Source organism: Leopardus geoffroyi, chromosome A1 (genome assembly GCF_018350155.1).
Source record: "Leopardus geoffroyi isolate Oge1 chromosome A1, O.geoffroyi_Oge1_pat1.0, whole genome shotgun sequence".
NCBI classification, from domain to species: Eukaryota; Metazoa; Chordata; class Mammalia; order Carnivora; family Felidae; genus Leopardus; species Leopardus geoffroyi.
The window spans coordinates 108,027,711-108,051,748 of NC_059326.1; the positions used below are offsets into that span (position 1 = coordinate 108,027,711).

At 35.7% G+C, this 24,038-nt stretch overlaps 2 protein-coding genes across 2 annotated transcripts in view; both read left to right on the top strand.

Annotated features, from left to right (window-relative positions):
- LYRM7 (LYR motif containing 7) overlaps positions 1-24,038 on the top strand; it is a 33,889-nt gene that overhangs the window by 1,694 nt on the left and 8,157 nt on the right. Inside the window, exons 2-4 of the mRNA XM_045487826.1 lie at positions 11,107-11,179; positions 12,657-12,727; positions 17,161-17,242. Of these exons, the coding sequence (XP_045343782.1) occupies positions 11,107-11,179; positions 12,657-12,727; positions 17,161-17,242 (226 nt within the window). The remainder of the gene's footprint in view (positions 1-11,106; positions 11,180-12,656; positions 12,728-17,160; positions 17,243-24,038) is intronic.
- Positions 17,161-24,038, top strand: part of CDC42SE2 (CDC42 small effector 2) — a 188,855-nt gene continuing 181,977 nt past the window's right edge. The window contains exon 1 of the mRNA XM_045487834.1: positions 17,161-17,242. The gene's annotated coding sequence lies outside the window, so the exon portion shown is untranslated. The remainder of the gene's footprint in view (positions 17,243-24,038) is intronic.

Consider the following 24,038-nt stretch of genomic DNA (forward strand, 5'->3'; position numbering starts at 1 on the left):
CATTCGGTTAGGCATTTGACTTTGGCTCAGGTCATTATTTCTTCGTTGGGGAGTTCAAGCCCTGCATGGGGCTCTCTGCTGTCAGCACCGAGCCCACTCTGGATCCTCTCTCTCTGTCTCTCAAAAACAAACATTAAAAAAATTTTAAGGGAACCTGGTTCTGAAAATTTCTCATATACTCTTAATATTAATCCATTATAAGAAAATTGAGACAAAGGCTGACTAACTTGTCCAAGTTTAAAATAAATGTCAATGTCCTATTCCAACTGATCTGCCTGTAAAAAAAAATCCACTTTCCATATATGCTACCTAAATTATCTAATATAAGCAAATGAGGAAGAGAACATAATATGTAACTTAGTTTTCTTCCTTTTAATAAAAAAAATTTTAATATGAAATTTATTGTCAAATTGGATTCCATACAACACCCAGTATTCATCCCAATGGGTGCCCTCCTCAATGCCTATAACCCACTTTTCCTTCCCTCCCACCCCCCATCAACCCTCTGTTTATTCTCAGTTTTTAGGATTCACATAAGAGTGAAAATATATGGTGTCTGTCTTTCTCTGTATGACTGATTTCACTTAGCATAACACTCTCCAGTTCCATCCATGTTGCTACAAAGGGCCATATTTCATTCTTTGTTATTGCCAGGTAGTATTCCATTGTGTTTATAAACCACAATTTCTTTCATTCATTGTGAAACCACAATTTCATTCATCAGTTGATGGACATTTAGGCTCTTTCCATAATTTGGCTATTGTTGAGAGTGCTGCTATAAACATTGGGGTGCAAGTGCCCCTATGCATCAGTACTCCTGTATCCCTTGGGTAAATTCCTAGCAGTGCTATTGCTGGGTCATAAGGTAGATCTATTCTTAATTTTTTGAAGAACCTCCACACTGTTTTCCAGAGTGGATGCACCAGTTTGCATTCCCACCAACAGTGTAAGAGGGTTCCTGTTTCTCCACATCCTCTCCAGCATCTATAGTCTCCTGATTTGTTCATTTTAGCCACTCTGACTGGCATGAGGTAATATCTCAGTGTGGTTTTGATTTGTATTTCCCTGATGAGGAGTGACGCTGAGCATCTTTTCATGTGCCTGTTGGCCACCTAGATGTCTTCCTTAGAGAAGTGTCTATTCATGTTTTCTGCCCATTTCTTCACTGGATTATTTGTTTTTCAGGTGTGGAGTTTGGTGAGTTCTTAATAGATTTTGGAAACTAGCCCTTTGTCCGATATGTCATTTGCAAATATCTTTTCCCATTCTGTCGGTTGCCTTTTAGTTTTGTTGATGGTTTCCTCTGCAGTGCAGAAGCTTTTTATCTTCATGAGATCCCAATAGTTCATTTTTGCTTTTAATTCCCTTGCCTTTGGAGATGTGTCGAGTAAGAAATTGCTGTGGCTGAGGTCAAAGAGGTTTTCTCCTGCTTTCTCCTCTAGAGTTTTGATGGTTTCCTGTCTCACATTCAGGTCCTTCATCCATTTTGAGTTTATTTTTGTGAGTGGTGTAAGTGGTCTAGTTTCATTCTTCTGCATGTTGCTGTCCAGTTCTCCCAGCACCATTTGTTAAAGAGACTGTCTTTTTTCCATTGGGTATTCTTTCCTGCTTTGTCAAAGATTAGTTGGCCATACGTTTGTGGGTCCAATTCTGTAGTCTCTATTTATTCCATTGGTCTGTATGTCTGTTTTTGTGCCAGTACCATGCTGTCTTGATGATGACAGCTTTGTAGTAGAGGCTAAAGTGTGGGATTGTGATGCCTCCCTCTTTGGTCTTCTTCTTCAATATTTACTTTGGCTATTCGAGGCCTTTTGTGGTTCCATACAAATTTTAAGATTGCTTGTTCTAGCTTCGAGAAGAATGCTGGTGCAACTTTGATTGGGATTGCATTGAATGTGTAGATTGCTTTGGGTGGTATTGACATTTTAACAATATTTATTCTTCCAATCCATGAACACGGTATGTTTTTCCATTTCTTTGTATCTTCTTCAATTTCCTTCATCAGCTTTCTATAGTTTTCAGCATACAGGTCTTTTACATCTTTGGTTAGATTTATTCCTAGGTATTTTATGCTTCTTGGTGTAATTGTGAATGTGATCAGTTTCTTTATTTGTCTTTCTGTTGCTTCATTATTAGTGTATAAAAATGCAACTGATTTCTGTACATTAATTTTGTATCCTGTGATGTTGCTGAATTCATTATCAGTTCTAGCAGACTTTTGGTGGATTCTTTTGGGTTTTCTATGTGTACTATCATGTCATCTGCAAAAAGTGAAAGCTTGACTTCATCTTTGCCAATTTTGATGCCTTTGATTTCCTTTTGTTGTCTGATTGCTGATGCTAGCACTTCAACACTATGTTAAACAACAGCGGTGAGAGTGGACATCCCTGTCCTCTTCCTGATCTCAGGGGGAAAGCTCTCAGTTTTTCCCCACTGAGGATGATATTAGCTGTAGGCTTTTCATAAATGGCTTTTATGATGTTTAAATATGTTCCTTATATTCTGACTTTCTTGAGGGTTTTTATTAAGAAAGGATGCTGAATTTTGTTAAATGCTTTTTCTCCATCAATTGACAGGATCATATGGTTCTTTTCTTTTATTTATGTGATGTATCACATTGCTTGATTTGCAAATATTGAACCAGTCCTGCAGCCCAGGAATGAATCCCACTGAATCATGGTGAATAATTCTTTTTTTATGCTGTTGAATTCTATTTGCTAGTATCTTGTTGAGAATTTTTGCATCCACATTCATCAGGGATATTGGCCTGTAGCTTTCTTTTTTTGCTGGGTCTCTGTCTGGTTTGGAATCAAAGTAATGGTGGCTTCATATAATGAGTCTGGAAGTTTTCCTTCCCTTTCTATTTTTTGAACAGCTTGGGAAGGATAGGTATTATTTCTGCTCTAAATGTCTGGTAGAATTCCCCAGTGAAGCCATCTGGTCCTGGACTATTTGTTGGGAGATTTTTGATAAGTGGTTCAATTTCTTCACTGGTTATGAGTCTGTTCAAGTTTTCTATTTCTTCCTGTTTGAGTTTTGGAAGTGGGTGGGTGCTTAGGAATTTGTCCCATTTCTTCCAGGTTGTCCAGTTTGTTGGCATATAATTTTTCATAGTATTCCCTGATAATTGCTTGTATTTCTGAGGGACTGGTTGTAATAATTCCATTTTCATTCATGATTTTATCTATTTGGGTCATCTCCTTTTTTCTTTTTGAGAAGCCTGGCTAGAGGTTTATCAATTTTGTTTATTTTTTCAAAAAACCAACTCTTGGTTTCATTGATCTGCTCTACAGTTTTTTTAGATTCCATATCGTTTATTTCTGCTCTGATCTTTATTATTTCTCTTCTTCTGCTGGGTTTGGGGTGTCTTTGCTGTTCTGCTTCTATTTCCTTTAGGTGCGCTGTTAGATTTTGCACTTGGTATTTTTCTTGTTTCTTGAGATAGGCCTGCATTGCAATGTATTTTCCTCTCAGGATTGCCTTCGCTGCATCCCAAAGCGTTTGGATTGTTGTATTTTCATTTTAGTTTGTTTCCATATATTTTTTGATTTCTTCTCTAATTGCCTGGTTGACCCATTCATTCTTTAGTAGGGTGTTCTTTAACCTCCATGCTTTTGGAGGTTTTCCAGTTTTTTTCCTGTGGTTGATTTCAAGCTTCATGGCTCTGTGGTCTGAAAGTGTGCATGGTATGATCTCAAATCTTCTATACTTATGAAGGGCTGTTTTGTGACCCAGTATATGATCTATCTTGGAGAATGTTCCGTGTGTACTTGAGAAGAAAGTATATTCTGTTGCTTTTGGATGCAGAGTTCTAAATGTATCTGTCAAGTCCATCTGATCCAATGTATCATTCAGGGCCCTTGTTTCTTTATTGATCTTGTGTCTAGATGTTGTATCCATTGTTGTAAGTGGGGTATTAAAGTCCCCTGCAGTGACCACATTCTTATCAATAAGGTTGCTTATGTTTGTGATTAATTGTTTTATATATTTGGGGGCTCCCGTATTCAGCACATAGACATTTACAATTGTTAGCTCTTCCTGATGGATAGACCCTGTGATTGTTATATAATGCCCTTCTTCATCTCTTGTTTCAGCCTTTAACTTAAAGTCGAGTTTGTCTGATATAAGTATGGCTATACTCCAGCTTTCTTTTGACTTCCAGTAGTATGATAAATAGTTCTCCATCCCCTCACTCTCAATCTGAAGGTGTCCTCAGATCTAAAATGAGTCTTTTGTAGACAGCAAATAGATGGGTCTTGGGTTTTTTTTTGTTTTTTTTGTTTTTTTTTTTTTTTTTACCCATTCTGATACCCTATGTCTTTTGGTTGGAGCATTTAGTCCATTTACATTCAGTGTTATTATTGAAAGGTACGGGGTGTAGAATCATTGTGATGTCTGTAGGTTTCATGCTTGTAGTGATGTCTCTGGTACTTTGTGGTCCTTGCAACATTGCACTCGCAGAATCCCCCTTAGGATCTCTTGTAGGGCTGGTTTAGTGATGATGAATTCCTTCAGTTTTTGTTGTTTGGGAAAACCTTTATCTCTCCTTCTATTCTGAATGACATTGACTGCATATTTTTTCTGTTCATCACATTGAAGATTTCCTGCCAGTCCTTTCTGACCTGCCAAGTTTCACTACATAGGTCTGCCACTATTCTTATGTGTCTACCTGTGTAAGTTAGAGCATGTTCAACCCTAGCTGCTTTCAGAATTTTCTGTTTATCCTTGTATTTTGTCAGTTTCACTATGATAGGTTGTGCAGAAGATCGTTTCAAATTACATCTGGAGGGAGTTCTCTGTGCCTCTTGGATTTCAATGCCTTTTTCCTTCCCCAGGTCAAGGAAGTTCTCAGCTATGGCGTATGTATGGTGTATTTGTTCAAGTACACCTTCAGCCCCTTTCTCTCTCTCTTCTTCTTCTTCTGGAATTACTATGATATGGATATTGTTCCATTTGATTGCATCACTTAGTTCTCTATTTCTCCCCTCATACTCCTGGGTTTTTTATCTCTCTTTTTCTCAGCCTCCTCTTTTTCTATAATTTTATCTTCTAATTCACCTATTCCCTCCTCTGCCTCTTCAATCCGTGCTATGGCTTCCTCCATTTTATTTTTCACCTCATTTATAGCATTTTTTACCTCCTCATGACTATTTGTTAGTCCCTTGATCTCTGTAGCAATAGATTTTCTGCTGTCCTCTATGCCTTTTTCAAGCCCAGCGATTAATTTTATTACTGTTATTCTAAATTCTTGTTCCGTTATATTGCTTAAATCTTTTTTGATCAATTCGTTAGTTGTCGCTACTTCCTGGAGTTTCTTTTGAGGAGAATTCTTCCGTTTCATCATTTTGGGTAGTCCCTGTCCTAGCTCCAAACTGCAGGGCATTTCTGTGCTCTCCTGAGTAACTTGTGTTGGTGGGCAGGGCTGCAGTCAGACCCGATGTCTGCCCCCAGCCCACCGCTGGGGCCACGGTCAGACTTGTGTGTACCTTATCTTCCCCTCTCCCAGAGGCAGGACTCACTGTGGAGTGGTGTGGCCCCTGTCTGGGCTTCTTGCGCACTGCCAGGCTTGTGGTGCTGCTTCGATGGTGTCTGGCCAAGGGAGTTTTAGTCGGGGTGGATCCTCAACGTGCACAGGGGTGGGAGGGGTAGGCTTAGCTAGCTTTGCCTTTGGTGGTCTCCTGTGGGAGGGGCCCTGCAGCACCGGAGTGATGGATCCACAGAAGCACAGCATTGGGCATTTGCGGGGTGCAAACAAGTGTGGTGACAGGAACTGGTTCCCTTTGGAATATCAGCTGGGGAATGGGAGTATTGATGACATTTTCTTTTCCTTACACTAGTTCCTTTAAGTTTTCATTTAAAGTCCAGTTAACATACAATATAATATTAGGTATACAGTTATACAGGTGATACCTGTAATACAGGTATTACAACACCTGGTGCTCATCATCAGTGCCCTCCTGAATCCCCCTCACCTACATAGTCCATCCCCCTGTACCACCACCTCCCCACTGGTAACCATCAGTTTGTCCTGTATAGTTTAGGGTCTGTTTCTTGGTTTGCTTCTCTCCATTTCTTTTTTCTCTTTGCTCATTTATTTTGTTTCTTAAATTCCACCCATGAGTGAAATCATATGGTATTTGTCTTTCTCTGACTGACTTATTTCACTTAGCATAATACTCTCAAGTTCCATCCATGTCATTGCAAATGGTAAGATTTCATTCTTTTTGATGGCTGAGTAGTATTCCATTTTGTATATATATTTACCACATCTTCTTTATCCATTCATCACTTGATGGACACTTGAACTGTTTCCATAATTTTGCTATTGTAAATAATGCTACTATAAACATCAGGATGCATATAACCCTTTAAATTAGTATTTTCATATTCTTTGAGTAAATACCTAGTAGTGCAATTGCTGGATCATAGGGCAGTTCCATTTTTAACTTTCTGAGAAACCTCCATAAAGTTCTCAAGAGTAGTTGCACCGGTTTGCATTCCCACAACACTGCAAGAGGGTTCCCCTTTCACCACATCCTCGCCAATACCTGTTATTTCTTGTGTTTTTGAGTTTAGCCATTCTGACAGGTGTGAGGGCATATCTCGTTGTGGTTTTGATTTGTATTTCCCTGATATTGAGTGACGTTAAGTGCCTTCATTTGTCTGTTAGTGATCTGTATGCCTTTTGGAAATGTCTATGTCTTCTGCCCCTTTTTAATTGGATTATTCATCTTTTGAGTATTGAGTTTTATAAGTTCTTTGTATGTTTTAGATATTAACCCTTTATCAGATATGTCATTTGCAAATATCTTCTCCCATCCTGGAGGTTGCCTTTTAGTTTCGTGGGTGACTCCTTTGCTGTGCAGAAGCCTTTTATTTTGATGTAGTCCCAATAGTTTATTTTTGCTTTTGTTTCCCTTGCCTCAATAGACATACCTAGTTTGAAGTTGCAATGGACAATGTCAAATAGGATTTTTATGGTTTCATATCTAACATTTAAGTCTTTAATCTATTTTGAATTTATTTTTGTGTATACTAGTTCTTAAATTAGGGACACTGGCTTTTGTATTAATGACATTACTTTCTTTTTTCCCTAAACAGCATGTAAAATTTACTTAACTTTACATTTCCCTCAATCCCATGCAACTTGTCTTCCACCATTCTTGTAATATTAAACTGCCTAGGTTTCTATGATACTTGATTACCTTTAAAGTCCATATTTCTACAAACAGTCTTTTCAAGGCAGTCTCAGCTTTTACTGTCACAGCTTCAAAATTCTTTCAGACTCTACACATCTCGATTTCAAAGCCACTTCCATATTTTTAGGTACTTATTATAGTGGTACCCGATTTCCCAGTATTAAAATCTGTTTTAGTTTCCTATGGCTAGGTGGCTTAAGGCAACAGAAGTGTATTGTCTCATAGTTCTGGAGGCTAGAAATGAAATGAAATGAAAATGAGAATGTAAAGAAATGAAAGTGCCAGAAGAGCCATGCTCCCTCTGAAACTGGGTAGAGTCTCCCCAGCTTCTGATGGTGGCTGTCAATCTTTGATGTTCGTTGGCTTGTTGGCTTGCTCTTACCTCACTGTAATGTTTGTCTCCATCTTCATATGGCAGTCTGTGTGTGTCTCTGTGTTCACATGGCATTTTCCTCTTAAGGATACCAGTTATATTGTATCCATTAAAGTGGAGTCCACTTTAATGACGTCATCTTAATTATATCTTTAATGACCCTATTTCCAAATAAAGTCACATTTACAAGTACTAGGGACTAGGACTTCAACATGTCCTTTGGGGGAAGCACAATTCATGCTATAACGGTATGGGTATATCACATTTTATTTACCTATTCATGAATTGATAGAAAATTGGGTTGTTTCTACTTTTTTGACTATTGTGAATAATGGTACTGTAATCGTTCATGTATAAGTTTTTATATAAGGGTATGTTTTCATTTCTGTTGGATATATACCTAAGCATGGAATTGCTAGAAAATGTGATAACTTTATGTTCAACTTTTTGAGCAGCTGCCCAACTATTTTCCAGACAGCTGCACCATTTTACATTCGTACCAACAATGTATGAGTTCTAATTTTTGCACATTCTTGCAATGCTTGTTACTGATTTTCTTTTTCGTTATAGCCATTCTGCTGGGGTTAAGTTTATTTCACTGAGATTTACATTTATATTTCCCAGATGCCAGATTATGTTAAGCATCTTTTCATGGTCTTAATGACCATTTGTCTATCTTTAGAGAAATGTCTGTTCATATCCTTTGTCTGTGTTTTTATTGTTGAGTTGTGAAAGTTCTTTTTATGTTCTAGATACTGTCCCCTTACCAGATATATGGTTGGTAAATATTTTCTTCCAATGTGTGCTTGTCTTTAACTCTTTTTTGATAAAGTCCTTTCACTTTATCTTTTAAAAAAAAATTTTTTTTTAGTTTTTATAAAGGTGATCAATGTGAAAAGTTTAAGAAGTCAAATAGTGTTACACAGAAACTAATAGATGTCTCCTTCCTTCTACATACTCCCAATTCCTGCTCCCCAGAGATAAGTGCTTTTAGTCATTTTAGCTATTTTCATATTTACCTCCATGTTTCTAAATAACATGTTTAAACTGCTATTCATTGGGTTTTTTTTCTCTTTGAGGATAATTATTTACTGACTTTTAACAATGGAAGTTAAGGACCAAGCTAAGCTCCCTCCTTATGCCTTAGTCTTCTTGTTATATAAATTTTGGTATATCACTTTTCATTTTTGATATTACTATGACGTATAAAATTGTCCACAGTTGAGTCCTCTAATATATGATTACATTGCCTTTCTTTTCTAATTCTTTGTTTTTCTTGAAATTAATAATTTTGTTTTTATTATCATTGGTTAGTTTCCTACCTATCTGTTCCCAAATTCAGTTTGTTTTTTTTCCTAGGAACATCTTTTCTAGAGCAGTTCAACCTTGGCTGTAGTCTAGACTCTTTTCCAGGGTGGGCACACAAATGCTGACATGTATTTGTCCTCCACCATCATCTCTGTGTTGGATCACCTGTCTCACTGGTTCCCATGTTTTTTCTTTTGTAGTTCATCCCCTTGTGAAGCATTTGCATTTTTGAAAATGTCTGTTTGCCTTTGTAGTTAGGTGATAGTTTAGCTATGTATGGTATTTTGAGCTGGACATTTTTTTTTTCAAAGCTTGAAAATCTTAAACCATTGTCTTCTCATAATGATGTTATTTAGAAGTCAAGTGCCAGTCTGATTTTCTGTTTTTTATATGTGAGTTGTTTTTTATCTTTGAGATTTTCCTTTTTTTTTTTTTTTTTTTTTAGCATTGTGCTGAACTTATATCATGATGTCCTATCGTATGGATTTTGTGTTGGGTACTTGGTGAAACTTTATCAATCTAGTATCTCAAGTGCCTTAGTTGGTGATATTTTCTTAATTTTCTCCCCCTTTTAATTTCCTTTGTCTGTTTTCTCTGTTCCTTCTTGTTGGAAATCCTATTAATGTAATTGTTGGTTCACCTAGATTATGCTCTTAATTTTCTTTCTTTTCTCCCCTCAGTTTCTACCTCTGAATTTTTATTCTACTTCTCAACTGTTTTTCTCAACTTAATATTTGCTATCACTCATTTGCTATCTGAGAGCTTTTGGGAATTTTCTGAATGTTTCTTTGTTAATTTACTATAACTTCTTTTTATTTTTACAACATCTTTGCAGTCACTTTGTTTCTGAGTAAGTTCATTGTGATGGTTTGGTTTTTGTTTTGTTTTATTTATTTATTTATTTATTATTTATTTATTTTATTTTATTTTATTTATTTTTTGCTACATGTTTCTTGTTTCTGTTTTGGTGTCTGTCTTTGATGTTTGGTAAATATATGTAAATATTTAAAACCATTCCTAGCACACAGGATATACTCAGTAAATAAATATTAGGTATTTTGTCTAGTGAATAAACTAGAGGAAAGGAGGGAATGGGGGCAGAGTGACAAATCTGTGTTAAGTAGTCTAAGCTAAATGATCACCCAACTACAGAGGCAGGTAGACATTTTCAAAAATGCAAATGCTCTACCACAAGAGGATGAACTTAAATAATGTTCAGGGATGGAGAATATCGAAAACATTAGAGAGACATTCCTAAGGTTTCCACATGAAAAGTAATGTAGACTTAAAGAATCACCTAAAGATTTCAAGCTTGAGAAATTCAGTGTCTCCTATTCTCTGAAATTAAGAAGACAGGAGAAAAAGCATATTGGGGGAACAGGATTGAGTATGTTTTTAGATTTGAGAAGTGCGAAGTAAACTTAGTTTAACACTAAAGACTCTACATAGTCTGTCTTCTACCCAAATGTCAGGCTTTGTTCTCTATTTCTTTAACATAGCCTTAGAATATTCATTAGTCTCAGTATTCTGCTTCTCTTTTGGGAAATCACAATCACACTTTGTTAAATTATCTGTAACATCTTGCTTCTTGGTCTCTTAAGATATATACCAGGTTCATGAGTTTGTGTATGTGTGTGTAAAACTTTAAGAACAGATGAAGTCCTCAATATGTTAAGAAAAGTGAGAGTACAAACCAGACTGACAAAGTTTGTTAGTAGTTGATAGTATACTGGTTTTGACAGGGGGATTATTAACTTTTTGACCATCCCTTGTTTTTTCCAAGAACTTGGTATTATTTTTTAAATAAAGCTATTTTTTTTTTATTTAAAGATAAATAATGAAGGGAAAGTTATTTTGGCAAACCCTCATTTTCACCAGCTACTTTGAAATATAGGGGCGCCTGGGTGGCTCAGTCGGTTGAGCATCTGACTTCAGCTCAGGTCATGATCTTGTAGTCTGTGAATTCGAGCCCCACGTTGGGCTGTGTGCTGACAGCTCAGAGCCTGGAGCCTGCTTCAGAGTCTGTCTCCCTCTCTCTCTGCCCTTCCCCTGCTCCTGCTCTGTCTCCCTCTGTCTCAAAAATAAATAAAAACATTTTTAAAAAATTAAAGAAAAATAGTCTAAGTAACAAACAGGAAAGAAATGCTGTTGAATCCTTGTAATTATATAAAATGTGAATTTTTTTTCTTTTGAGATCTGAATTCTAATTTTTTTTTTCTTTTACAGGTTTTACAGCTCTTTAAAACATTACACAGGACCAGACAACAGGTTTTTAAAAATGATACCAGAGCATTAGAAGGTAGGCTTACTTTTTGCTCCTTTGGAGTAAGTGCATTCTTCACATGGCTACTAATATATCCAAGAAAACTTGTATGGTTAAGACCCATCTTAGAGAGTGATCTTCACTATCTCTCCCCTAATGTTGTTATGTTTTGTAAAGATTAGTTTACATTACACTTCTTTGAGGCGTGTCTTCTTAAAAATTTTTTAAAGATCAAGTTCTTACAAAAAATCAGAATTTCAGTGTGATCCTTTGCTTGCTTTATGTTCGAGCCATTAGACTTACTCCTCTATTATATAATCCCATTTTCACACTCTTGGACCAGATACTACCATATAGTTAATGCCTTGTTTCATGCTCAAAGTGATAGTAGTGCTGAAAGAGAACCTATCCCAAACGATTATAATTTAGTATTTCACTGTTTTAAGTGGATTCTTATCTGGAAATCAGAGCTCTAAAGCTTAGTTTCTATGTTGGTCATGTTCAGTATCTATCTTAATATATTTCTAAAACTCTTTGAGAGGGCACATAGATAGTGTCCTCACTGTTCCCCAGGAATTCAAGTTTTTGTAATTCACCAAAAATAATTTCTTGAATATTAAAGTGTATACTTCATTTTGTATATACTTTACCAAATTCATTTAATCCTACATCCCTGTGAGTTACTATTATAATTTCTGTTTTCTTCAGATGACAAAATTGACAAAATGTGAAAGAATTTCTCCCACATCGTATTTAGTGAGAGGTACAATTGGAATTTAGCCTAAGCAGTTTGGGTGCAAAGCCTAAATCTTCACCATCTTACGTATCGAAATATATCAAGCAGCTTTTCTGGCTATTCTCCATCAGCAGTATATTTTTGTTACTTTAAGTGTTTTCAAGTGACATAAGAACAGTTAACCTTACATAATTACTAAGCACTTTACATGGGTTGCTCTATTCAATGTTCACAGCATCAATAAGGCAGTTGTTAGATTAAACTAAATTGTGCTATAATGATGCCAAGTGTCAGTGGTGTACATGAACAAAAGGTTTATCTCTCACTTTACATGTTAGCCAAGACACTTATATTTTGTTCCTATGTCTTTGTGTGTGTGTGTATGTGTGGTTTAACATGCTTGTATATATTGGGTTTTGCCATTTTAAAGCATTTTAATTGTAATTTTTAGATTTATGGAAAAAAGCATTAAATGGGATTTATTAGAGTCTAGTAGCTGGAGGTACACAAATGAAACTGGAAGTAAAAAGCAGAAAACAAAAATATTAGAGCATTAAGAATGTATTCAGTTTAATTAGAAATTTGCCAGCCTGTCAAAAGCTCTCCAAGACACTTGTTTAATAAATATCTTGTTTTTTTTATCATTTGTTTTACATGAGGCAAAACTATCTCGACTACTAGAGAAGTAGTCATTCATAATGAATAACCTATAAATTCTTGGGGCAGGAAGTATAAATTAGGAAAGAAATAATTGTATATATATTTTTCTTTCTCTAGCAGCCAGAATAAAGATAAATGAAGAATTCAAAAGTAATAAAAGTGAAACTTCTCCCAAGAAAATAGAAGAGGTACGGTAATTGCGTCTTTCATTTATGACAAAGCCCTTATACATTTTCTTAGCCACTAGAGAAAATGATGAAAATAGAGGGGTTATATGAAATAAAAATTATTACTTGATAGTTAAAGGCATCACAACTATGTCTATAGTTTACTTGTTTGGTATGGCTCACCTCTTCAGGCTCATCTGCCTACACCCCTAAGACAGCAAGTCTCTGGCTGAAAAGAACATGGATATGGCTATGGTCAGAGCAAGAGCAGCTGAACCAATCCAGAAACCCACAGAAATTCTATCTTCACCTAAGGCAAGTGACTGAAACTAAGGAGAATAAATATTAAAACTGCAGATAGAACTTCTCTATTCATTTAGCTCAACTAGAGGCTTTTTTTTTTTTTTTAATTCCTGTCTTGGCAGTGAAAGTTAATCAGCCAGTTTGTGAACTCTTCTTGTTTTGCCTTTTAGTCACTTGTTCTAGTTGAAGACAGTCTGTCTACTGACACTAATCTATGAACTTCCTAGTACTCCCAGCACATATTCATTTTAAAAAATGCACAATGATTTGTTTATTGTTTAAACTCATATTGCATATACATACATATTGTCTCTGTTTTTAACTTCCCAAGTATTTCTTTATCTCATTTTGTATAAACGTAGGGAAAGAACCCTTAGGAAGAAAACAAAAAAATGGAAAATTATTTGCAGGGCAGTTATAATTCCAAGAATTGGTTTGGTTTAATAAAATCTACCTGTTAACTTTTTTTTTTTTTTTTTTACTTAAAATGCATTTATTTTCAGTAGAGAAAAATACTATTTTTAGAATAGTAAATATCTATAATGATCAACTTAATGAGACAAAATGAGGTAGCTTGAGTATTTCTATCCCTGTAATATAAAGGGAAAGATTTCACTTAGCCATTTGATAGGGCAAACAGGGACTTTGTAATTTTTTTCATGGCAGAAGTTAAGATGACATCATAAGTGATGACTTGAAGAGAGGGTAATGGATGTATACAAAAGTTTGTACCATTTGCTATTCAGTAGACTGATGACTAAGAATGTGGTAATTGTTTTTTAATTTTGAAATCATGGTAAAAAAATTTTAAATTGAAGTTTGTTTATGTCAACTGGGAGATGAACTACAGTCTTCTAAATTTATTTTACTTGTGAAGCACCAATTTAGCATTAAGCAGTATAGAAATTAGATATTTGTTATATACAAATATATATTTTGTATGTTTTGTAATTCTGCATCTGTTAAATATTTAGTGGTTCTTAGATTAGCACATTGTTGTGTATTAGAGCATTAATGAAATCTTGATGCCAAAAGGAATTTTATGCATCCTTTACACCAGCAGTTCTCAACTCTTTGATCTCAAGACCCTTTTACTTTCTTAAAAGTTGAGGACCCCAAAGTGCTGTTCATGTGGTGTCTCTTTCACTATTTACCATAGTAGAAATTAAAAATGAGAAATTTTTGAAATATATATTTATTGTCTAAAAATAAGCTCATTACACATTAACAGATACACTGTTTATGGAAAATAACCATATTTTCAAAAAATTTAGTGAGAATATTGTTTTATATTTTGCAAATCTCTTTAAAGTCTGGCTTAATAGCAGTCAGCTAAATTCTCATATCTGCTTCCTCATTCAGTCCGGTGCAGTGTTTTTTAGATTGAAATATATGAAGGGGCACCTGGGTGGCTCAGTCAGTTAAGCGTCGGACTTCAGCTCACCTCATGATCTCACAGTTTGTGAGTTTAAGCCTCACATCGGACTCTTTGCTGTCAGCACAGAGCCTGCTTCAGATCCTCTGTCTCCCTCTCTCTCTGCCCCTCCCCTGTGCGTATGCTCTCTCTCTCTCAAAAATGAATAAACATAAAAAGAAATATATGAAGAAAATTCAGGCTTACACAGATGTGTAGTTGGAAAAGTGTCAGAGTACAGAGTAATGTTTTCAAATAAATTGAATATTCTTTGTTACTACACCTCAACAGTTTGTAAATTTCTTTAAAGGTTAGTTGCACTGTGGAACTCTGTTACCTGTTAGACCAATGGGTGGAGAGAAGTAGGTAGATAAGTAGATGCTTTTTTTTTTTTTTTTTTGGCTCCTGGATTTGTACGGACCACCTCTTGCTCATCCTCTCTGATTTCCCCATATCCCTGTTCCTCATCTAACTTTGTTTCCAGCATTAGACCTATGATTCAACTCAGTTTATGCACCTCCAATAGATGAGAACACTCATATTTTTCCTTTCTCTTGCCAGGTTCTTTCTCAGGTTTTTGAGAGGTGAGTGTTTGCTCTAACACACCCTTCTCCGTATCCGTTAATGGCAACTCCCTCCTTTTAATGCTCAGACCAAAAACCTTGGTCAACCTCTTTCTTGATTGCTTTCTTTCACACTTATATCCAACCTGTCAGCCAGTTTTGTTGGCTTAACCTTCAAAATACATCCAGAATTCTACCACTTCTCATTCTCCCCATCATTACCTCCTAGTTCAAGCCACCATCATCTCTCACTGGATTATTACAAAAGCCTCCTAGTAGGTATCCCTGCTTTCACCCTAACTCCCTAGAGCCTATTCCTCAACACTTTTAAAAGAAGATTGTTTTATTTTTATTTATTTTTATTTTATTTTATTTTTTTATTAAGTAGACTTCACACCCAGTGTAGAGCCCAACATGGGGCTGGAATTCACGACCCTGAGATCAAGACCTGAGCTGGGATCAGAGTCGGATACTTAACCAACTGAACTACTCAGGTGCCCCAGATTGAGCCTTTTAAAATATATAAAGGTGTATCTCATCACTCTTGTACTCAAAAACCCTCATAGCTCCTCATCCCAAAGTAAAAACTAAAGTCCTTACCATGGCCTGTAAGACTGTATCATCTGACTCCTGTTAACTCCCCACTTCAGCTCACCCTCTCTCTCCTACTCTTCCAGTCTCAGTGTGTTCTTTGAGAGCACTGGAATTCACCAAGAACTTTCCTGTCTTACGGCATTTATGCTTTTGCTTCTTCCTAGGATATTCTTCTCCAGCGTGGCCTCAAGTCTTGATTTAGTAGACCAATATATTTAATATGTCTTTCTCTTGGAATGGATCTTTTACCCATGCATGATTTTGTAACATCGTGCACCACTGACTTGGAAAATACAGGTTCACTAAGTAATGCATACCTTCCAAATGTTGACATAGTTCAATATGTAATGTTTTAAAATTATATTTATTAATGTTAATATCCATCTCATAAGTAAAATTTCTAAGTATTGGGAAACTATCAAGCTCATGGTGGCAGATACAGTTTCCCTAGAATTCTAATTTGTTCTTGAAAATTTGAATTTTGTCATTGTCATCAAATAAAATAGAGTCCACTTACTCATTTTCGAGAAAATGTTTTCCAGATACCCAAGTCTGAATAATCATAGTTTGTCTGTCTGTGGTTCATTCAGGTCAAAATGGTAGTCCATGGAGAAAACTCTACTTTTGCTATAACACAAACAATGCAGAAAGCTCTAGTGTCATGAAAATCATTTTGACTTCATGGTATCTGAAAGACTTTCAAGGTACCTTAAGGGTCCATGACTTTACAAATCATTGTTCTAGTCCATTTCTTCATTTTGCATATGATAAATTCTGAAACTCAGAGTAGGTTATTAACTCAAGGCCTAATACTTAATGATAGAGCCAGATTTGGAATCCAAGTATTCTGACTTCTAATTCAGTATCATTTCTAGTGTTTATAGTACATCCGACTCTATAAAAGAAAGACTCAGCCGTCTCCTGAAGAACACAGCATTTACTCTTTTATTTAAGTTTATTTATTTTGAGAGCAAGAGAGGGTGAGAGAGAATCCCACACAGGCTCTGCAGAGCAGAGCCTGATGCCAGGCTCAGTCCCATGAACTGTGAGATCATGACCTGAGCTGAAATCAAAAGTTGGATGCTTAACAGACTAAGCCACCCAGGCACCCCAAAAACAGCTTTTTAAAAAAAAATTTATTTTAATTTTATTTTAGAGAGAAAGCAGGGGAGAGGGGCAGAGGGGAAGAGAGAATCTTAAGCAGGCTCCACACTGTTAGTGGAGACTGATGTGGCTCAGTCTCATGACCATGTGATCATGACGTGAGCCGAAATGAAGAGCCAAGGGCTCAACCAACTGAGCCACCGAGGCGACCCCCAAAACAGCATTTTTAACATATAAAATACACATTCAAGAAAAAATAATCTATTTTGGAACAAAATTTGGAATGGATGGATAAAAGTTCAAAGTACACACATGTCTATATTCTCTACGCTTGGAATAGTTTTAAAAAGTTAAAGGCAGTATTACCTAAAAACAACTAAACAGTATACCTACAGTTTCAAAATCATTGCATTCTATATGGACCATTGGAAAAAAAAAACACCCAGAGGATTTATTATGTTTGTTTTTTTTAACAGCTAATAAAAATAGGTTCCGACGTTGAATTTTTACTCAGAACATCTGTTGTACAAGGTATTCATACAGACCACAATACATTGAGTAAGTAAAATTAAAAATGTTTTCTGACTTCTGTGTGTTTTAAACTATTGAGCAGTTGCAGTGCTTTTAATGCTTAATAATAAAGCAACTTGATTTTGCCAGACAATGTGGTATATCCTGTATACATTTGTTTGTTTTTTATAAATTTTGTTTTCTTTTTTATTTAAAAAAATTTTTTTTTACATGTTTATTATTATTATTATTTTTTTTTTTTGAGAGAGAAAGAGAGAGGAAGAGAGACAGAGTGTGAGTGAGGTAGGGGCAGAAAGAGAGGGAGAGACAGAATCCAAAGCAGGCTCCAGGCTCCAAGCTGTCAGCCCATGTCAGAGCCTGACATGGGGCTCGAATTCACAAATCACGAGATCATGACCTGAGCCGAAGTCGGAAGCTTACGAACTGAGCCACCCAGGTGCTCCTATCCTGTATATATTTGTAAGGCTACCATTTAAAATGCCAGATTATGAAACTTACTTTACCACATTTTTTTTCTTTTTCTTTTTTAAATTTATTTTTTCTGTTTAATCTTAACTACTGGTTATATTATAGAACTATAGTTACAAAAACAGTATGACTATTTTTTCATCATATTTATTTGATGTTCTTAACAATTGTATTATCAGTTATCACCTACTTAGACTGTTTATCTTTTATTCTTTGGTTGGAGTTATTTTAATTTAGAAGAGTTGATATTATAGAAAATGGAAATACAGTTGAGGATCCTCCATTATACTTCCAGATACCTCATAGGGCTTCAGCAGAATTTTCATTTCACATTATACTTTGTTCTCATTCCCTAAAATATCTTTGAGGACGACAACAACAACAACAACAACAACAACAACCACCACAAAAGATGACATTCAAATTTTTGAAAATGTTTTCTTTTTCTTTAATTAAAAAAAAAAGGGGGGAGAGGGGCAGAGCAGGGAAGAGAGAGAGTATCTTAAGCAAGCTCCACACTCAGTGTGGAGCCAAACACAGGTCTTGTTCCCTTGGCCTTGGGATCATGACCTGAGCCAAAATCAAGAGTCAGATACTAAATTGACTGAGCCACCCAGGTGTCCCAAGGTTTCTTTTTCTTTCTTTCTTTTTTTTTTCTTAAGTAATCTCAAAGTATAACATACAATCAGAAAAGTGCTCAGTTATAAATATACAGCCAGGGAATTTTCACAGAGTAAAATAACCATGTAATCACCATACAAAGTAAGCTATTTCATAATATTACCAGTATTCCCCTAACTCCTCATGTCCCTTCCAGATACCCGCTTCTAATAAGCTAACCACTATCCTTACTATTAATACTATAGATTTTTAATTTAGTAAAATAAAATGTTTGAACTTTATATAAATGGAATCGTAAAGGATTACTATTTTGTCTGGCTTTTTTCAACATTGCATTTGTGAGATTAATCTATTTTGTTGTGTATAACATTTCTATGAATACTGTTGGAACATATCACAGTTTATCCATGCTGTTGTTCATTTGTGTTGTTTCTAATTCTTAATGTGTAATGACTGTTGATTCCTTGAACATAATTGGATGTGCCTTTTAGTTCAAAATTTATAAATATATGAAAAATTTATGTGTGTGTGGGTATACACACGCACACACACACACACCAACACCACACTCACACACACACATATACATAGTTGACCCTTGAGCAGTGCAGGGGTAGGGGTGCTGACTACATTAGAAAATTCATGTGTAACTTTTGACTACCCAAAACCTTAACTACTAATAGCCTGCTGTTAATAAGAAGCCTTACCGATAACATAAACACATATGTGATAGTATCATATACGATGGTCTTACAATAAAGTAAGCTTGAGAAAAGAAAACATTATATTTTAAGGAAAATACATTTATAGTACTGTACTGTATTGAAAAAATAAATGTATGATACTCCTAACCAGTTTTCCAAATTAGTTAGGCTAATTTACACTTCCAGCAGCAGTGTCTGGGACCTCAGGGTGCTTCATATCCTCACCAACACTTGGTAATCTGCACCTCTTTAAGCACCCTTTCTGGTGATTGTGTTATGGTATTTGCATTGTGATTTTAATTTGCGTTTCTTTGGTGACTAATAAAGTACTAGCACCCTTTCAGTTGTTAGGTGGCCATTTGGATATTCTTTTATAAAGTGACTGGTCAAGTCTTTTTCCCCTTTTTCCAAGGGGTTAGCTGCCTTTTTATTACTGATTTGAAGGAATTCTTTGTATATTCTGAATATACATTCTTAGATCTATGTATTACAAGAATCTTTTACTTAATGGCTTGCCTTTGGTTTTGGTAATGTTGCCTTTTGATGAGAAGTTCGTAATTTTAATATAATCCAGTTTGTCTATTTTTTCATTTATGGTTGATACTTTTCTGTCCTGTTTAAAAAAATCTTTGTGTGTCTCAAGCAAGGTCATGAAGAGATATTCCTATGCTTTCTTCCAAAAGCTTTAATGTTTGATCTTTTCCATTTGGTTGTTTATATCACCTGGAGTTGGGTTTTGTATATGGTATGAGCTAGGGGGTCAAGATTTTTTTTTAGTTGAAGTATAGTTGACACAATGTTAGTTTCCGGTTTACAACATAGTGATTTGATAACTCTGTCCATGCTATGCTAACCCCAATGTAGCAACCATTCATCACAACACACTATTATACTACCATTGACTATATTCCCTATTATTTACCTTTTATCCTTGTGACTTACTCCATATCTAGAAGCCTGTACCTCCCATTCCCTTTCACCCCTTGTTGCCCATTTCCCCACCACTCTCCTTTCTGGCAACCACCGGTTTGTTCTCTGTATTTATAGGTCTCTTTATGCTTTTTTTTGTTCATTGCTGTGTGTTTTTGGTTTGGTTTGGTTTGGTTTGGTTTACATAGAAGTGAAATCATTTGGTGTTTGTCACAATGTTTTTACATGTGAATGTCCAATTGATCGAGCATTTATAGAGAAGACCACTTTTTCCCACTGTACTGCAGGTTTACTTTTGTTATAAAATAAAATGACTATATATGCTTTCAATTGTTTCTGAACTTCATAATCTCTGCAATTAGTTTTTCTATCGATCCATCATATGCTTTAATGTCTTGATTATTACAGTCTCATAGTAAGTCTTGGTATTTAGTAGTTTAAGCCCTATAAAGCTTTAAAGTTATTTTTAAGTTCATGAGGATTTATCAGAAATTATTAGATCTGAGTTGTATTCATAAGGGCAGTAAACATAGTAAAAAAAAAATGCAAAACATAAAATTTGCATTACTCTAAATTGCAAATTTTAATCATTACCTTTAATCTTAATAATGATCTTTAGAGCTTTTGTGTAGTATAGCCAACATTTTATACAGGTAGTCCCTTCTAAATGTTATTATTTGAATAAAATAATATTTATTTATATGAATAAAAATTAAGTTATTTCAAACATTTAAATTGGATATATTTCAAATGCCTGGTTTTAGATGTGATAATACTGGTTTAAATTTCCTTTGATCTTTTGGTTTTCTTTATAATTTAATTTTCCCACAAGATTGAAATTTTTGAGCCTTTCATGGTAATTAGTATATAGTGCTATATTACCTTAAGAATGGCCTCATCATTCTTTCTATTAAGAGATATATGGGTCTCTTTTTCCTACTTTGTGCCTATGTCCAAGATATAACAAATTGGATTATTTAATCTACTTTAAAGTTATTTTAAGCAAATATCTTCACAAATTTTAGCAGTGTTTGTACTGCTACTTGGCTAAAAACTACTGTGTTGAACAGACGCAGTGGGAATAGGCAACTTTGTCTTGTTCATGATCTTAGAGGAAGAGCTTTCTGTTTTTTACCGTTGACTATGATGTTATGGGCTTGTCCTATGTGACTTTTATTATGTTGGGGTGTGTTTCCACTACAGCAGTTTTGCTGAGAGTTTTTAATCATGACTGCATGTTGAATTTTGTTGAATCCTTTTTCTGCATCTTTTGCATTGATTCTATGATTCTTTTTTATCCTTCATTTTGTTAATGTGGTGTATCACACTATTTTGCAGATGTTGAACTATCTTTGCATCCCTGGTATAAATTCCACTTGATTGTCAAATTCTGCTTGATCCACTTGATACATGATTCTTTTCGTATGTTGTTGAATTTGGTTTGCTAATATTTCGTTGAGGATTTTGCATCTGTTTTCATCAAGGATATTGACCTCTGATTTTCTTTTCTTGTAGTGTCCTTGTCTAGTTTTGGTATCAGAGTAATGCTGGCTTCATAAAATGAGTTTGAAAGTATTCCTTCCTCTTTTGTTTCATTTACTTATTTATTTATTTTTAATCTTGACCTAAATTTTTGTTTGGGCCATAAATAAGTTAAAGGATTTTATTTTAAGAAATTATTGTTTTGGGGATATCTGGGAGGCTCAGTCAGTTAAGCATCTGACTTCTGCCCGGGTCTTGATCTCACAGTTCATGAGTTCAAGTCCTGCAACAAGTGAGCTTGAGCTCCGCTTAAAGTGAGGTTCTGCCCTAGTTTGGGTGAGCTCCACTTCTCTCTCTCTCTCTCCCTCTCCCCCTTTCTCTCTCTCTGCCCGTTGTGGGATTGTCTCTCTCTCTCTCTCTGCCCCTCCCTCACTTGCACCCTCTCTCTCTCAAAAAACAAATAAAATAAAGTGATTTAAAGAAAAAGAAATTACTTTTTGGGTGGCACCTGTGTGACTCAGTCAGTGTCTCACTTTGGCTCAGGTCATGATCTCATGGTTAATGAGTTCGAGCCCCACATTAGGCTTGCTGCTTTCAGTGCATAGCCCACTTTGGATCCTCTGTCCCTCTCTCTTTCTGCCCTTCCCCACTTGTGCTCTCTCCCTCTCAAAAATAAATAAAACATTAAAAAAAAGAAATTACTCTTTAACTGATAAATTTCATATGACTATAATAAGGTTTTTAGGGGCCTCTAAAGTACAGGAAATAAATCATGATCTCGATGTAGTTCTTTTTCAAGATCTGACAACTTCAATAAACTTAATGTTGTTATGGCACATTGATATCTAACATAGAGAACAAAGTCAAGGATTTTATAATCAGTAAAGAAACATTACAGTGAAAACTAGTATACAGCATGTAAATCTGCCTCTTATATATTTGTCCTAATGAAAGTGCTAGCAGTTACTTTAGAAAAATTCTATTGTAGGGCACCTTTTGATTCCAAGATTACCTAATAAGGTGAATTGGGTTAAGGGATTGAGTAATGAATATTTGACAGGTTTTCTGGTTATTTACCACTTTCTGAATTGCTCATTTTGTTTCAGAAATTTCCATCTCAGTGAGTTCTAAATTTCCATTATAGAATCTAGAAAATTCAGGGACTCCTGGATGGCTCAGTCATTTAAGTGGCCGACTTTGGCTCAGGTCATGATTTCATGGTTCGTGGATTTGGGCCCTACGTTGGGCTTTATGCTAACAGCTTGGAGGCTGGAGCCTGCTTCAAATTCTGTATCTCCCTCTCTCTCTGCTCCTCTCCTACTCATATTCTGTCTCTCTCTGTCTCTGAAAAATAAATAAACATTAAAAAAAATTTTTTTTATAAGAATCTGGAAAATTCAGTTCCTTGGTTTTCTTTAAAGTTCAGGCATGGAAGGGCACCTAGGTGGCTCAGTCGGTTAAGCATCTGACTTTAGCTCAGGTCATGATCTCATAGCTTGTGGGTTTGAGCCTCAGGCTGTATGCTGACAGCTTAGAGCTACTTCAGATTCTGTGTCTCCTTCTCTCTCTGCCCTTCCCTACTCGTGCTCTGTCTCTCTTAAAAATAAATAGATGTTAAAAAAAAAAATAAAGTTCAGGCATGGAATTTGACATAGGTGCAGTACATTCACTCATACTCAGAAATGAACTTGAGAAAAGATGGTTGGCATACAATCTTTTGCTGGCAGTAATGGCAGAGTCAATTTACTGATTCACAAGTGGCACTGGTGTGGTGGCAGAAGCAGATGTAGTAAAATTTAGTTTCCAGCAGCATCTGAAATGTAGCATCTTTTGTTCCATGGTGATAGAAGTGATGGCAGTTTCTTGTAGGGGCCAACAGGCAGCAGCAGTTTTCATCATCAAGCCAGTTTTGTGGTATGGATTTGTACATTGTTCCTGGAAGCTTAGCCTTAAGCATGCCTGATTCTTAAGCCCTTACAATAATTGCATGAGTTAGACCAAAAACCTTTTTAATAAATGCCTTTTCTGCTTAATCAGCCAGAGTCAGCTTCTGTTACTTTTAACTAAGAACAACAGAAGTTGTTACCAAAAGTGAGGTGCTGTGCGATTAGTTGAATGGAAGGCAAAGACACAGGTGGATATGACTGTTATGGATCTCACCTTTACAGTCTTTAAGGCTGGTCGCCCTTGTTATGTAGTGATGAAACATGAGATAAGTGCCTCGTAGTGTTTCTTGAAACACACCGAGTACCAGCTGAAGCTATAGGAATAAGAGAAATAACCAGAATGTCATGGTGTTCTGGTTATATCTTCCTGCTTTCAGCAGAATATTGAAAAAGAGAATGAATGCAGATTAAGCTAGTTGCTACGAAGCAAAGATGGAAGGAAGTACTGTTTTGCCAAGGGCACTTTTCTGTCTGTGTCCTGATGGAGAATCCTATACTTTAGATTTAGAGTCTTGCAGTGTTGAAGATGAGAATTGCTTTTACCTACTAACACTATAGCCAATACAAGCCGGGGCTTTTGAGTTCTGACATGAAATAAGATCCTTGCCTCAAGCCATTCTCATTTGTCAGGCAAAGATCAGATATACAGTGCATTTACTCACTGGAGCCTAT